The sequence below is a fragment of the Lontra canadensis genome, unplaced genomic scaffold (assembly GCF_010015895.1).
Source record: "Lontra canadensis isolate GAN:19392208 unplaced genomic scaffold, GSC_riverotter_1.0 scaffold7, whole genome shotgun sequence".
Taxonomy (NCBI): Eukaryota; Metazoa; Chordata; class Mammalia; order Carnivora; family Mustelidae; genus Lontra; species Lontra canadensis.
In genome coordinates, this window is record NW_022631001.1 from 14,762,042 (window position 1) to 14,779,465 (window position 17,424).

Sequence of the window (17,424 nt, forward strand, 5' to 3'; positions counted from 1 at the left end):
CCTCATTCATTTTTTTTTAATCTTAAAAGTCTTGCTCAATGTAGGAAAATTAGGAAATTCAGAAATTCAAAAGAAAATTTAAATTACCTCAATTCCATAATTTTGAGATAACTAATATCAGTATTTTGTTATTTTATTATTTTGTTATTCATTATATTTTTCTGTGTTTATGTATAGATGTGTGTATGTGTGTATACAACATATGTATAGAAAATCTGTATAATGATTTTTCCAAATAATTTTTATATTAAACATATATATGTCTTCCTTATGAGATATATTCCATTATAATTTTAAATTTTATTATTTCCATTGACTTATTTAACTAATGATAAAAATACACAGAGCTAAATCTTTGCTTAATTATTTTTTCATAAATACATGTAAATGAAATCTTCAAGTAAAAAGATATGTATTTAAAGCTTTTGTTTCATAATATTCACTTCTATGTATTTGTGTCAATTCCTGCTCTAATTTATAAAGTCTAGTACTACTGCAAAATACTCAAGAATTCATCAAAATATTTAATCTTCATAAAAATCTTTGTCATAGGAATTACTATTCCTATTTTACATATTTGAAAATGAAGCCAAATGAAATGTTAAGGGACCTGTTCAGGGATCTGTCTAATTAATGGCAAAGCTAGGATCTTCCATGGTGTTGTAAGCCTAGCATTCTTTTTATCTATATAATAGCTTTATTCATTCACCCATTCATTTGCTCATTTAGTAAATACTTTGAATAGCTAGCTAGGTGATAAGCGTATTGTGTTAAACACAGTTCCCAACTTCATAGACAAGAAACCAGGCAAGGAAAGCAAACATACAATGAGGAAGTAACTAGTTTTAAATTACAATAAGGCTTCAAAAATAAAGAAAAAATGTGATAGGCATGTATAGCAGGTGGACCTAGCCTATAGGCAAAAGTCAGGGAGGAGTTGCTCTGAATATAGGCCTTCTAAGCTGAGACAAAATAGGTAAGTATATTTCATCTAGACATGGAGGTCACATGGGGTATGAGTAAAAGAGAAAACCTTCCAGACTAGGGTTTCTCAATTTCAGTATTACAGACATTTAGGTTGGATAATTCTTTGTCATGAGGAGTTGTCTTATGCACAGTGGGAGACTTCACAGAATTGCTGATCTCTACCCATTACATATCAATAACATCCCATGCCCCAGTTATAACAACCAAATGTCTTGGGGCATGGGTATAGTATCTCCTCTGGTTGAAAACCACTAGTCTATACATCAGGAATAGCAGTTACAAGGTGGGTATGGTATTTTCTAGGAATTGAAACAACCCCAGTCTGACTGGAACATGAAATATGAAGTGGGAACTGGCTCTCAATCAAGCAAGTTTCATAACATATCTTGAAAATCCTGTTAATTATTTTGGACTGTATTTAAAAAGCACTGGGAAGTTAGCAAAGCTTATAAATGACAGAATGGTATGGTTCAGATACATGTTTAGAAAATATCAGTTTCAGAGTTCTTGGTCAATAGCAGATTAGAGGGAGTTGAGACTGCATGGAGGGAAACATTTAGGAGGCTTCCAAAGTAACCTCTGTGGAGACTATAGACAGTTCTGTGGAGGTGGAGGAAATAATACAGATTCTAGAAATATTTGTTAAAATATTTATTTATTTAGTTAGTTATTTGAGAGAGACAGAGAAAGAGAAAGAGAGCACACAAGTGGGGGAGGGGGGGAAGGGGAGAGGGATAGAGAAAATCCCAAGCAGGCTCCACACTCAGCATGGAGCCAGATGCAGGGCTTGCTCTGAGGACCCTGAGATCATGACCCAAGCAGAAATCAAGAGTCGGATGCTTAACCGACTGAGCCACCCTGGCACCTCCAGATTCTAGAAATATTTAGGAGAATTAGTAGGACTTGATAATTGACTCACCATTGGAAGTATAGAAAAGATATTGTCAAAGATGATTGCTAAATTTCTGACATGAAACTGGATTGTAAGGAGTGTTATTCAATAAAATAGGAAAAAAATGGAGGACGATGAAGTTGCAGACAGACATTCAAAGTTTATTTGTGACTGTAGTGAAAGTGAAGTGCTAATAACATACTCAACACTCAATGAGCAATTTGATAAATGGAACTGGTGTTCAGAGAAGGGATGTGCGTTAGAGAAGGATTGGGAAGTCATTGTCATGGGGTGGTAATAAATGTCATGGGAATGAACAAAGAAAATCTAGAAAAAAGTGTGGAATGAAAAAACAGAGGGGCCTACATTTGAGGCTTGAGGAAATCTGGCATATAAAAACCTGAAACTAAAGGAAAAGCCAGTAAAGGGAATGAAAAGTTGAAGTGATAAGACAAACTGAGGATATAAGCCAAGGAGTCAGCATTTCAAGAAGGGGGAAAGCTCAGGTGTTTGGAATCTGCTAAGAAGGCTGGTAGGGTGAGAATATATAAGTGATTATTAGATAATGATATATTGTCTGTGATGCTCATTTTTATGGAGTGGTGAGGCATAAGCCACTTATTGAGTCAGAGTTGGTGTTCAAAATGAGAAAATGGACAGAACGTGAAATGATGGCTTTCTTAAATAGGTTGTGTGTGAAGGAAGGAGACAGGGCAGTAGTTCATATAGAATTATGATAGGGAGAAGTTTTTCCTTTATATATTTTAAGATGAGAGAGGCTTGATCATATTTAAATTGGCATAAGAAAGTAGAGAGAAGGGTACAGAACTGAGCAGAGAGGAACATTTGCTAGTGCTCCTGAAAGACTGAGTAGGAAGATTAGTGTACAGAATGCACGTGGAAGCAATGACCTTCGGTAGATAAGATGACACTCCCTTTTTAGCAGGAGGAAAAAAGGAAGGTGAGGGCAGCCATTACTCTTAATTTTCAGTTTATTTTGATGCAAAAGTTGAGGATTTCCTGTGCAGTAGCTTTTATTTTTTCAGTAGAGTTGAAGAAAAAGTCATCTGCCTAGAGGAACAGGGATGGAGGAAGATCTGAGGTTTGAAGGGAGTGAAGAAGGTTTGTAAACACTTTTGCAAAGAATAAGGAGGAAGCTGCTCATAGAACAGAAGTATCTCTGTGAGGGAGACATCAGCAAGATGGCAAAGTAGGAAATACTGGCCTTTGTCCCTATACAAAAATAATTAGATAGCTATCCAAGAATGAAAATAGCCTTGGCAGTGCTCACAAGTCTAATCAGGGGAATGCAGCAATACAATAGGATAATGGAGAATAGGTGCACAAAAAGAAAAAGCCACTTTTGCTCCAATCAAGGACCAGGTCTGCCATTTCTTCCAACTCTGGACATGCCCCAGAACCTGGGGCTGTAGCTACTGTATGCACACCCATGCTTCACACCCTGGCTTCATGACCACACCACATGCCTACACCTCAGACACCAGACATTGCCACCTCAGGCTTGCCTGCACCCCTAACCCCAGAGTTGCTATTGCTCCATGTGTGCCTGTACTCCAGACCCTACATCCGCAAATGATCCATAAATTCCTGAACTACAGAAACTGGAATCACTGCCTTAACAGTTTTTTCTACAAACCAGACCCTAGAGACATAATTGTGGCACACATGTTCACTCTCCAGAACCTGACTCCACAGCCACTCCACAGGTGTTCATATCTGTGACACCAGTGCCACTGCCAGTGCGAATGCACCCGTGAGCTAGACCTGGAGCCCAGAGGTAAGTATTCCCTTGGTTATGGCATCCCCTAAGGAAGAAAAATAAACCAGGCGGGGCCCTGGCAGCCATCACCATTGAAGATCCCAATAACATTCACCACCATTTCAGACACCTACAGCTTTGGCTACTGAGGACCCCTATAATTTTCAATGATGTTGTTCTCAGCTGATAGAGACTACAGGTTCATAGAGATGAACCTTCTCTGGAGACAGAACTGCCACACACCATTCGGCTGCTGCCATCACACTCACCTATAGATGAAGTTCTTTCTGCACCAAAGCCAGTCTGCGAAATTGGGAGCAGGTGACTTTTTCATTAAATGCTCTGACATCAACACAAGGCCACAAGAAATATTAAAAATAAAGAAAGGAAGAAAGAAACATGACATCACTAGAGGAACTGACAATTTTACAGTCACTGATGCCAAAGAAATGGATATCTTTTAATTGCTGGAAAAATAATTCAAGATAATTATTTTAAGGAAACTCAGTGAGCAATAAGAGAGCATAGACAGACAACTCAACAAAACTGGGAAACCAATACATGAACAAAATGAGCTCAACAAAGATAAATCATCTTAAAAAAGAGCTAATATATTCTGGAGCTGAAACATCAACAACAAACATGAACAAGCAGAAGAAACAATCTATAAACAACAAACATGAACAAGCAGAAGAATGAATCTATAAATTTAAGGCTATGTCATTTGAAATTATGCAGTTAGAGGAACAAAAAGGGGAAAAGAATAAGAGTATGAAGAAGACCTACGGGATTTGTAGGATACCATAAAGAAGACCCATATACATATTATAGGAATAGCAAAAGAGAGCAAAAGGAAAAGGAAAAAAGCTTATTTCAAGATATAATGACTGAAAACTTCCCAGATCTGGGGCATGGTTTGGACAACCAGGTATATGAAGCTCTAATGTCCCCAGAAGGTTCAACACAAGGAGGTCTTCACCAAAACACATTATAACCAAAGACCGAGAGAGAAGTTTGAGAGCAACAAGACAAGAGACTTGGCTAATACAAGAGAATCTCCATAAAGCTGTCAGGAGATATCTCAGCAGAAACCTTGATGGCTAGGGAGATTGGGATGGTGAAATCAATGTGGTGAAAGAATACCTCAGAACTAAGAATACTTTACACAGTGAAGCTGTCCTTCAGAAATGAAGGAAAGAGAAAGACTTCCCTAAATTAAAAACAAAATAAAACAAAGCAAAACAAAACAAAAAAAACCTAGTGGTTCATCCCCACTGGACTAGCCTTTTAAGAAATGCTAAAGGGAGTTCATTACGTTGAAATGAAAAGACACTAATTAGCACCATGAAATCATATAAAAATTTTAAAACCACTGGCAAAAGGTAGTATTTAGTCAAGTTCAGGAGACTCTATGTTGTAATGGGGTTGTGCTAATCACTTTTAACTATAGCATAAAAGTTAAGAGACAAAGTATTAAAAATATGTATAGCAACAACGATTTGTTAATGGATGCACAATATAAAAAGATGTAAATTGCATGTCAAAAATTGTAGCATGTCGGGAGGGGGGTGGTGAAGTAAGCAGGTAGAGTTTTTGTATTCAAGCAAAGTTAAATTGTAATCAGCTTATAATAGCCTACTCTTAACTATAGGATGTTTTATTAAGCTTCATGGTAACCTAAAGACAAAATCCTAAAGTAGATACATAAAAGATAAAGAAAAAAGAATCAAAGCATACCACTTCAGAAAAATCAAATCACAAAGGAAAACAGCAAGAAAGGAAAAGAAGGATTATAAAACAGTCAGAAAACAACTAACAAAACAGCAACAGTAAGTCCTTACCTATTAACAATTTCTTTAAAGGTAAATGGGTTAAATTCTAAAATTAAAATATACAGAGTGGCTGAATGAACTAAACAGAAAGAAAAGACTCAAGTATATGCAGCCTATAAGAGACTCACATCACTTTTACACACATAGGCTCAATGTGAATAAAAATGGATAAAGATACTCCATGCAAATGGAAACCTAAAGAAAACAGAAGTAGCTATGCTTCTATCAGACAAAATAGACCTTAAGTATAAAACGATAAATAAAAAGGGCACCTGGGTTGTTCAGTTGGTTAAGTGTCTGCCTTTGGCTCAAGTCATGGTCCCAGGGTCCCAGGATCGAGCCCCATGTCGGACACTCTGCTCAGTGGCAGCCTACTTCTCCCTCTCCCTGCTGCCCCCTCTGCTTGTATTCTCACCCTCTCTCTGTCAAAAAATTAAGTAAAATCTTTATTTTTTTTATTTTCTTTTTTAAGGATTTTATTTATTTATTTGACAGAGAGAGACCACAAGCAGAGGAAGCAGGCAGAGGGAGAGGGAGAAGGCAGGGAGTCTGATATAGGGCTCGATCCCTGGACCCTGGGATCATGACCTGAGCTGAAGGCAGATGCTTAATGACTGAGCCACTCAGTCACCCCTTTAAAAATTTTTAAATTTTAAAAAATTTTTTTCTAAAGATTTTATTTAATAAATCTTTAAAAAAATAGATAAAAGACAAAGAGCATTATTATATAATAATAAAGGGATCAATTCATCAAGAGGATATAACAATTATAAATATGTATGCACCCAACATTGGGGCACATAAGTATATAAGTCAATATTAACAGATCTGAAAAGGAAAATGAACAGCAATGCAATAGTAGTGGACTTCATTACCCCTCTTTCAACAATGAATTGATCATCTAGACATAAAATCAATAAGGAAAATGGCCTTGAATTATACTTTCGACAAAATGTACCTAACAGATATATACAGAAAATTTTATCCAACAGCAGCACAATGTATGTTTTTCTCTAGCACACATAGACTATTCTCCAGGGCAGATCTTATATTAGGCCACTAAACAAGTCCTAAGAAATTTAAGAAGATTGAAACCATATCAAAAATATTTTCTAAACATAGTGGTATGAAACTGGAAATCGATAACAGGTAGGAAACTGGAAAATTTGCAAATACGTGGATATTAAACAACACACTCCAAAACAAACAAAAGGTCTAAGAATTAATCAAAAGAAAAAAAATTGTGTATTGTGAAACAAATGAAGATAGAAACATGGAGGGATACAACAAATGAAGTTTCAGGAGAGATGTTTACAGCAATAAATGTCTACAGTAAGAGAAAAGATGGATCTCAAATAAATAACCTAACTTTGTACCTTAACAGACTAGAAAAAGAAAAATAAACTAAGCCCAAAGTTACCAGGAGGAAGGAAATAAAGATGAGAGCAGAAATAAAACAGAGACTAGAAAAACAAGGGAAAAGATCACAAAACTAAGAGCTGTTTTTTTGAAATGATAAACAAAATAGATAACTCTAGACAGTGTAAGGAAAAAAGAGAGAAGACTCAAATACTTAAAGTCAGCAATGAAACAAGAGACTTTACAACTAATACCACAGAAATACAAACGAACATAAGAGACTATTCTGAACAATTACACAAAAAAGTTTGATAAACTAGAAAAAACGGATAAATTTCTAGAAACATACAACATACTAAGACTAAATCATGCAGAAATAGAAAATCTGAACAGACCTAAGAACAAGTTAAGGAAATTGAATCAGTAATCAGAAATATTCCAACAAAGCAAAGTCTGGAAACAGGTGATACCACTGGGGAATCCTACCAAATGTTTAAAGAAGAATTGTATCAATCTTTTTCAACTCTTTCAGAAAATTGAAGAGGAAAGAACACTTCCAAAATCATTTTATGTTAGTATTACACTGACACCTAAGTCAGACAAGGAGACTACAAGAAAAGAAAGTTATATGTCAATATCCCTAATGAACACAGATGCAAAAAGTCACAAAATGCTAGCAAATGGAATTCAACAGTTCCTTAAAAGGTCATACACCATGATCAAGTGGGACTTATCCTGGAGATGCAAGGGTAGTTTAGTGTGCACAAATCAAGATGTGATACACCACACTAATTGAATGAAAGTTGAAACAAATGAATGGAGAGATAACCAATGTTCATGGATTGGAAAAATGAATATTGGGAAGAGGAATGAGTGAAATAGATAAAAGAGATTAAGAGTGTACTTACTAGGATGAGCATGGAGTAATGTACAGAATGTTGAATCATTATATCATACACCTGAAACAAATATAACATGGTACGTTAATTATACTTCAATTTTATATATATATATATATAAATTATTCTCTCTATATATCTATATCTATAAGTGTAAATAGATATAGATATATATTATATATAAATATTATATATAAATATATATATACAAAATATATATGTAATGTGTATATATATATGTAATTCTAATAGATGCAGAAAAAACATTTGACAAATTTCAACATTCTTTCACAGTAAAAACTCCCAACTAATTAGGTATAGAAGGAGTGTGACTCAACATAATAAAGGCCAAAAATGACAAGCTCACAGCTGACATCATACTCAGTGGTGAAAAACTGAAATCTTTTTCTCTAAGATCAGGTATAAGACAAGCATGCCCATTCTGACCACTTCTAATCAACACACTACTGGAAGTCCTAACATACACAACTAGGCAAGAAAATAAACAAACACATCTATTTAGAAAGGAAGTTAAAATTGCCTTTCTTTGCAGATGAATTGCTCTTATATAGAAAGAATCCTAAAGACTTCACCAAGAAACTGTTAAATCTAATCAATGAATTCAGTGAAATTGCAGGATACAAAATCAACATACAGGAATCAGCAGCATTTCTACACACTAACAAAAATACCTGAAAAAGAAATTTAGAAAACACCTATTTACAATTGCATCAAAAACAATAAAATACTTGTTAATAAATTTAACCAAGGAAATGAAAGATCTGTACACTGAAAGTTACAAACATTAGTGAAAGAAATTGAAGAAGACACAAGTAAGTGGAAAGATATTCCATATTCATGGATTGGAAGAATTTATATTGTTAAAATGTTCATACCATTTAAAGGGATGTACTGATTCAATATGAATCAAAATTCCAATGACATCTTTTATAGAAATAGAAACAAAACAAAACAATTCTAATATTCACATGGCATCACAAAAGACCCTGAATAGCCAAAGCAATCTTGAGCTAAAAGAACCAAGCTAAAGGCATCACAGTTCTTGATTTCAAATACTATTACAAAGCTCTAAAAATCAGAACAGTATCATACTGGCATAAAAACCAGAAATAGACCAATGGAACATAACAGACGGGCCCAGAAATAAACTCTCGCATATATGGTCAATTAATCTTTGACAAAGGCACCAAGAACACAATGGAGAAAGGACAGTCTGTTCAATAAATAGTGTTGGGCAAACTGAATATCCACATGAAAAAGAATGAACTTGAACCCTTATTTCACAGCATACCTAAAAATCAACTCAAAATACATTACATACTTAAATATAAGATCTGAAATTATAAAACTCCTAGAAGAAAATATAGGGGGGGGAAAACCCCTTGTATTCTCACTGGATACAAAGGGATGATGACAATACCTTCAAGGCTGATGTGAAGATCAGGAATTAAATAGGATCTATTTCTACTTTGTGAACCGAAGCAAGGATACCCTTAAGCACACACAAGTAGTACATATGCCAGAAGGTACTTAAAGCCGTGGGATAAACAGCACACAGTCTTCTTAGCTTATTAAATCTAATGGTCAGTAAGTAATATAAAACATTACTTTATAACAAATACAGAGATATTGTCAACTTGAATTTAGCATTTATTTGAATTTTAAAGATAACAAATGAGACATTAAATAATTCCATTTTGTTCCTGTCCTTCAAGAGTAATAAATGCATTCCCTTCTGCTTTGGGGGATACTTTGGTGGAAAATCTTGACAAGTTCTGACATGCTTTGTAATTTTTAAATTAAAATTTTAAGTAGTATCTCAGAAAAATGACAAGGAAGATATAAGGAATTCCAATGATATGAAATCAGTTCAGAGGTTATAATGAGATAACCAAATTTCCAGAGAATCCCCTTCAGGGCTGATTGGCAATCCTAGGAAAGTCCAAGGTTTACAAACTCCTACAGGGTATCTTCTAGATAGTTAGAAGTTAGTCAAGAGTAACGATAACATCTTTTTATATTTCTTCTTTCCCTGTCATTTCAGCCTTCTTAACACTAAAAACTGCCACTTACATTTATGGCCTACCAGGTACTAGGTGAAGCCGTTTGCACACCTTATTTATTTCAGTCATTACAGCGTCCCTGTGAAGTAGGTTTATTTATTTTACAGAGGAATACTCTGTCTCAGAGAGAGGTTATGTAACTTGCCCAAGGTCATACTACTGGTAAGTGGCAGAAAAGGAATTTAAAGCTAAGCTGTTGTGGTTCTCTTGTTTGTTTTGGTTTGGTTTTTTACTCCAACGTCTAAGAGCTTTTAGAGTTTCTAAGAGGAAAAGGATTAAATTCTAAAGTGTTAGTTGGATGGCCCCTGGCTCAACTGGCCTCTATCTCAGGTTTGAGCCTCCACTCTAGAATGATCTCACATGCACCTGCAGTCATTTTCTCTTTATTATCTGTATTATTTCTCCTCTAAGGCTAATTTTTCTATCTATACTCTGGAGTCTATGTCTTCCTGCTTTTGTGGGAAACTTAGCTCTCAGTTTCTTCTCTTGCTTTAAAGCAGCAGTTTTCAAACCTTAACTTACATGACAATCACATGGGGTTCTTGCTTACAGGGGTTCTTGAGCTCTGTCTGTTTGGTAGGTCTGGGGTATGACCTGAAATTTTGCTTTCTAACAAATTCCCATATTATGCTGATGCTGTTAACTGAAGAACTACAGTTTGAGAACCACTGCTTGAGATTCCAGAGTAGGGATACGCAAAAGACAAGCTAAAGAATGTTTTTACATGTTTAAATATTTGAAAGATGTCAAAAGAAGAACAATATTTCTACCATGTGAACATTATATGAAATTCAGGTTTTAATGTTTATTAATAAAGTTTTATTGGAATACACTATATAATGTCTATGGCTGTTCTCTCACTACAACACCAAAGTTGAGTAGTTGTAATAGAATTAGTAGTTATAACAATGATTGTACGGCTTGCATGTATAAAATATTCCCTGTCTGGCCCTTTATAGAATCAGCAGCTGACCCTGCTATAAGTAATTCTGTATCCTAGCTGCACATTATAATCACCTGAAGATCTTTATAAAATTCTGATGCCTTGATTCCATCTCCAGATATTCTGGTTTAATTGGTTTGGAATACAATCTAGGGGATCCTTAACATTTAAACACATCTTATCTGTCCTAATTAAATAAAACAAAACCAAGCAAACCTACCAAAGTTACTCTGACTTTAAGAAAGAATTAGATAGTATAACCTCCTTATTTTATAATTGAGAATTTTGTCCAGATATATGAATTATTTGTCCATATTAACAGACATTGTTGCTGTCATTATTATTAACAAGTTATAATTGCAAATTGCTTTAATATTAAAAAAATTTACAGAAACTAGGTTATAATCAAAAAGTGTTACATGCTTGTCTTAGTCCATTTGGGCTGCTATAACAAAATACTGTAAACTGACTGGCTTATAAACAATAGAAGTTTATTTCTCACAGTTCTGGAGGCTGGAGGTTCAAGATCAGGGTGCCCACAGATCTGGTGAGAGTTGACTTTCTGATCATAGATATCTGCCTTTTTACTGTGTCCTCATATGGTAGAAGGGGCAAGGGAGCTGCTTGGGCCTTCTTTTGTAAGGACCCTAATCACATACCTGAGGACCTAATATCTCCCAAAGGCTTCACCTCCAAATACCATTACATTGGGGATTAGTTTTCAACATAGGGATTTGGGGGGAACACAGACATTCAAGCTACAGCAGTGTTCATTGTAAAGAAAGAGAGAGAGAAAGAGATGCGGACTATATGTAGGTGTCAGGTTCTAAATTCAGTGCTTACGGTAAAAATTGGCTAAAATCAAGTTTACTTGATAGCCACTTTTTAATTTAAGAAATAAAGTTGCTGGCTTGTGTTAAAGGCCATGCTTTAAGAACAATATATTACACTCTAGAATTACATGCATTCTAGGACAATGTCACGCTGTAGCAGGTACTCAGGAGCTAACAACACTTAAGAATCGGTACATTTCTATCCCTTGTGTCATGATCATCTCTAACCAGTGCTCATTTTTGCAATAAAAGGCAGATCCCCTCACAGGTCCCTTCCTGTATCTTTATTTCTCTCATTTACCGAGAGAGGATATTGGATAAATAGTTCATTGTGGGTGAGGCCACTGTAGTATATAGAAGATATAAAAGGAAAAATTAAAGGTAATATCTGATTTCCCTTCCTAAGCCTCATCTCAATTCCCAATGATCAACACTGCCAAAATTTTATACGCATGCGTGCACAGATATACACACACCCCTCTGCCACAATTACATATAAATATACATACAACTATGGGCTCATAATACATGAACTCTTCAACAACCTTGCTTTTATGTGTAACATTGTAACTTTAATATCTTTTGATATAAGAATATGTACATGTACCTTATATTTTTCTAATAATTTTATAGTATTCCATGGTATAGATAAATGGTAATCTTACAGTAAGTTTTGCATTAATGGGTATTTATAATATATCTATATATATGTGTGTGTGTTTGTATCTCTCTCTCTATATATATCTACATCTGTCTGGGATTAATTCCTGAAAGTTGAAGTTGAATCAATACATGAAAGAGAATGTGTCTGTTAAAATATTTGATAGATTAAATACCTTTCCCAAAGTTTTCACCATTAGTACTTGATATATAAATTTAAAAAATCTTTTCTAATTTGTATGCTTTTCCCTAAGTATGAAGGAGGTAAAGCATTTTAAATGTGTTATATGGTCTTTTTGTGAATTACCACTTTATGTTCTTTACTTATTTTTTTCATTCATGTTCATATTTTTTTCTTAGTGACTTATGAACATGCTTTGTATCTTAAGGAAATATTCCATTGAATATAATGCATTGTTTTCCCCTTTTGCCTTTTGCCATTGTTACAATTTAGCCAAGAAGAATTTTTATATTTTTATATAGTCACAGTTGTTTATTTTTCTTATAAGCCTTCAGATTTCTCTACTCGGCTATTATATAAAGCCAAAACTAAATCTGTTTTCTTCTAATATGTTTATTACTTCAATTTTTATACTTAAATTTTGATCTATCCAGACTATTCTGATGATGGGATTCATCTTGAATCTTCTCAGTGACACTATGAATTAAGTATGATCCCCATTTTAGATATTGCAGTTTTATAAATGGTAAAAGAGAGGGCCTGATGTGGAAGGAATTTTCGAGGACTCCTGGCTCATGAGGATTGGAGCCTAAATTTACTGTGCCGTCTCATAAATATATAGCCAGTTATCGTTTCCTTCTGCAATAGCAAATGTTACTCTTTCAGCAGGTACATTGTCCTGTTGAACTCTGCCTAAAAACAGGAAACACTTTTCAGTGGGACGTTGTCATTGTAGTTAGTGCTTTTCTTGTATCTGTAAAATGAGAAAAATAAGTCAGCTATCCTAGTACGGTTAGGAAATTTAAGCAGTAAATCTACGGGTATGGCCCAGGTCCATTCCATACTGGGATGCTGTGGGATGGGTAAGCGTAGGTGGGAGTTTTAAGCAGATCTGCAAGTCTAAGAGCCTTTCTTTAGAATGTACATACATTCTCTTTAAAAAAAAAAAAAAGTTTTTTGTGTATTATTTGACAGACAGAGATCACAAATAAGCAGAAAGGCAGGCAGGGCGGGGGTGGGGGTGGGAAGAAATCTCCCCCTGGGATCATGACCTGAGGCGAAGGCAGAGGCTTTATTTAACCCCCTGAGCCACCCAGGCGCCCTGTATCTGAAATTCTAGTCAGAGGCCTCCCTGAATGCCTTGGCAGGGAAATCTCCATGTGCTTTTTCACCTGTAACTTCATTTTTACCTAATCCTTCCCTATGAACTGTTTTGAGATTTGTAACATTTCCCAGCTCTTTTCTATCTCTCCTGGGCCATCCAAATACCCTAAGGTCTATTAAGATAATAATTTTTTTTTAAAAAAGCTACAAAGTTGCTTCCCCCCAAGCACAATCCCTAATGAAAAAAACAAAAACAAAAACAAAAACATAAACTAGCATTACTTATTGACAAGTTGAAAAAATGGTTTTTAAAAATCTGAATCCCCCCAGGGAGAAATGCATTTTAAAATTCTGTGTTTTCTGTAGCATTGAGTTGCTATGTTTGGGTTTGTTTATCAGGAAGTGCTGCAGGAAATGTGACCTGCGGTGACCTCAGGAGAGGAAAGTGTTATGAATTGAAATGTTTGGTTTTGCACTTAAAGCCATCACAAAAGTTGTGGAATGATGAGAGTTGGCCTTCCATGTTGTTGTTTGAATGTCCTGGAAGTCCCTGGTTGTGTTGCAAGTGCTCACAATTTGTAATTACTTAGGCTCATATGACAGACGGAACTGGGAATCAAATTAAGGAGCTGCCTTCTCTTACGATGCTAGAGAATCTCTAGCTTAAGACAAGATTGCCTTTTTTCCTTCCTAAAAAAAGGCACAAACAATGACAGCCCAAAATAGCTATTTAGTCAGAACTGACGACACTTTCTGAATGCTTGTCATTAAGAGAGAAATAGAAAATCCTGATTTGCTTCTTCCTTTAATTTCTCTTGCTTAAATACCTTGCTGCTCCTGAAGCTGCCTCACCTCATCGCCCAGGAGAAATGCCCAGTGCCTCTGACGGTGCCTCAGCACCACTGCGGGCTCCGGAGGGGAGGGGCCTTATGCAAAACATGTTAAAGAAAAATCCTAAAAGTCACTGCAGCTTTTTCTAGTGAGTTATGCTGATCTTCCCTGTTGCTGTAAGCTGATGGGGGAACATCGTGGCAAAGACATAACCACTCTTTTTCCTCCCACTATTTTTGCTGCAGTGAGAACTGTTCCTTTCTGCTTGCATTTCGCCAGATAGCTTCAGAATTCTAGCTGAGAATTAGGCTGGAAATAAGAGTTTAGAACCTTAAATTGGACTTTGTCCTTTTGGCTCAGTAAAAATTGAGTTAATTTGCAGCATCGGGTGCCTGACTGGAATGACAACAGACAGTAGGATCTGACGATGTTCTTGAATTAAGTTGTTTTTTTTTTTTCCCTTATGGATTCATGGGGGCAGAAGCTTTTATTTTTCTCTCTTGCTCTTGTCCTTACAGAGCCAGCTGAACATGTTACATTCAGCAGCAGTAGCTACTGAATCTACGGTTATGTTATCCCCTGGAATCTTCTATCTTCATTTCAATCCCATCCTCTATTATTGATTGTAATTTACCAATAAAGCTTAGTTTTGGGGGAAAAAAAATAGATGCAGTGTTTTGTTAGCAAACCTGGCAACTTTAGCCATCCCTGGAAGATGTAACAGATCTTACAGGACAGTAAGAGAAGGTGGTATTTCTCAGGCATGTATCCACAGATCACCCTAGGGGAACCCCGCTTACATTTTAGGGGACTTGAGGAGACAGGGATCCTTTGGTCTTGGTCCTGTTCCACACGAAAAAGCAGACTGAGATGTGTTTGCAGTGATTTGTAGGATTTGCCAAACAGGGTGCTGCATCAGAATAGCCTGAAATCTAGTGCAGAGCCCATATTAAACCTCCAAAGGGAAAGGGGTTTCCTCTTCATTTAGAGTCTGCCCAGTGCAGTCCCATTGTAAAGTATCTAATAGGATAATACCGGGGCTCTCCAGAAATATAAGTAACTCATTGGTTAAATTTCATTCTTCACCTTTCCCCCCCTCCTTCCTGAGTGAGCTCATTCCCCCCTCCCGTTTTTTTTTTTTTTTTTTTTTTTTAAACCCAGTGATTTAAAATGCTAGAAGGAAAAGCAACTGAAGTCTTAACTTTCAGATGCTGAATTCTCAGCTAATTGAAATTACTGGGCACAATGCTATATATAGCCAATGAAGAGATTTTGAGCTCTCACTCAGTGCCTTCAAGACATGTCGTTTTGTAGTCAGAGAAAACAGAGATCAATGCATTTTCAAACTGACAGAGGGAACGGATGCTCCTTAGTAGCACATGCCCAGGATCGTGTGTGTGGGGCTTGCGCTGTGCTGAGAAGCTGAATACCGGTCCATATGCTCCTTATTTACTGCAATGTTCTTTGCATGTTACTGTGCACTCCGGACTAACGTGAAGGTAAGAGGAGGCGAGCCGGCAACTGGGCACAATATACATGTTAAACCAGCTGCAGAAAATGTCTACCTTGTGTAGCTTCAGGACTTTTCGGATTGCTGGCTGAGCAGGCAGATTATTACAGGTGGTTGCAAGGGCTTTGTTTTATTGTTGCCGAGCAGCCTCGCTGGGGGAGCATGTTGGAACGCTGCTGGGAAGTGACCTTCAGGTTTAACTATTTGTAATTCAGGTTCATGCTCACACTTGGGGGGTGGAGTTGGGGGAGGAAAAGATGACAATTACTTAGGTAGGCCAGAACCAAGAAATCAAAGAAGGTTAAAAAAAGCTATTATACAGCATGATTTAAATTAAGATTAAAGTCTTCCTCTGAAAAAGTGCTGTGAGCTGCCTGTGCTCGTGCAGCTTAATTGAGTAAGCGCTGGGGATTAAATTTAGTGGCTATTATGGCATTAGAATATGATCTGTGGGATATCTGACCATCCTGTTCATATAAACAAATTGTTATCATTGGAAGTTGGTGGTAATGATCGTTCGGATCCTCGTCTCTGGGTGGGCTGGTTGCTTGGGCGCGTGGGCGCCCCTGCCCCAGTGTTGTCACCCGGCTGACATTCACTTGCGGTAGATAATGAGCCTCCAAAGTTGAGCCTAAGTTTCGGAGATTTACCCCTTGTCAGGAAGGACGGCATTATTGTTGGAGAGGTTTTCTGACACTGTTCATTCAGCACTGAGCCAGACAGGCCCGCTGTGGAATTCCTGTTGCATAATTTAAGTGAATTACATCCTCTGTTAGCTTTGGGAACTTGTATATCTTACTGAAGGAAGCCCAAAAGGAAAGTTGATTGCCTTTCAGGGAAAATAAATAAATACATAAGGGCAGTTAAGACTTAATACCTAAAACAAGAATCTTTAAAAAAAAATGTCAATGTAAAGTGTTTCCCTCTTTTTACTGGGGCAGTATTTTAATGTGTCTGGGCACGAAAGTTTTGTTTTCTGTGTTTACAAGTTTTATCAAAGAGCTCCCTGTTGCTCACTCTTTTGTAAGCCTTTTTGTTTTCTATTTGAATTTCAAACAGGTAGTATTTGTGTTTTGATTACCAATTCTTTTACAACAATAGCCTGGAAACATTCTGTGGGTGATTTTGCAGAGTTCTGCAGAATTTGCTTTTTACTACTTTTAAGATTAACTTCAGCAATCAATTTTTTCCCGTACATATGATGGATATAGTAAAAAAGATGGAAAGAGATATTTAAAAACCTAGAATGTGCTCAAATGTCAGCTTGGATTTCTCCATCATCAACTCCTATTCCTATTATGGGGTATGGCATGCACTGTTTTGTAAGCTCAATGAATTGTAAATGTTTTCCCTCCTCATCTTTTTCTCATCTTTTTTGAAGGAGAAAAGTGGTTCCCCCCCCCCAGAGAAATCTTCATACATATTTTAGATTAAGAGATAACATTTGTTTTGATAGTCCATTGCCATATTCCAGAAGTACAGGAAAACCTGAGTCCAAAGTTCCTTTAATATGGGTTTTGGGAAATCCA

The 17,424-nt window shown here is 36.3% G+C and overlaps 1 protein-coding gene across 11 annotated transcripts in view; it reads left to right on the forward strand.

Annotated features, from left to right (window-relative positions):
* DLG2 (discs large MAGUK scaffold protein 2) overlaps nt 1-17,424 on the forward strand; it is a 1,980,468-nt gene that overhangs the window by 620,653 nt on the left and 1,342,391 nt on the right. For 2 of the 11 annotated variants that reach the window (XM_032852936.1, XM_032852937.1), the window contains exon 1: nt 15,557-15,884. The exons of the other annotated variants lie outside the window; for them this stretch is intronic. In XM_032852936.1, coding sequence (XP_032708827.1) covers nt 15,843-15,884 — 42 coding nt within the window. In that variant the 5' untranslated portion in view covers nt 15,557-15,842. Of the gene's footprint in view, nt 1-15,556; nt 15,885-17,424 lie in introns of those variants that run through there. 11 annotated transcript variants of the gene reach the window in all.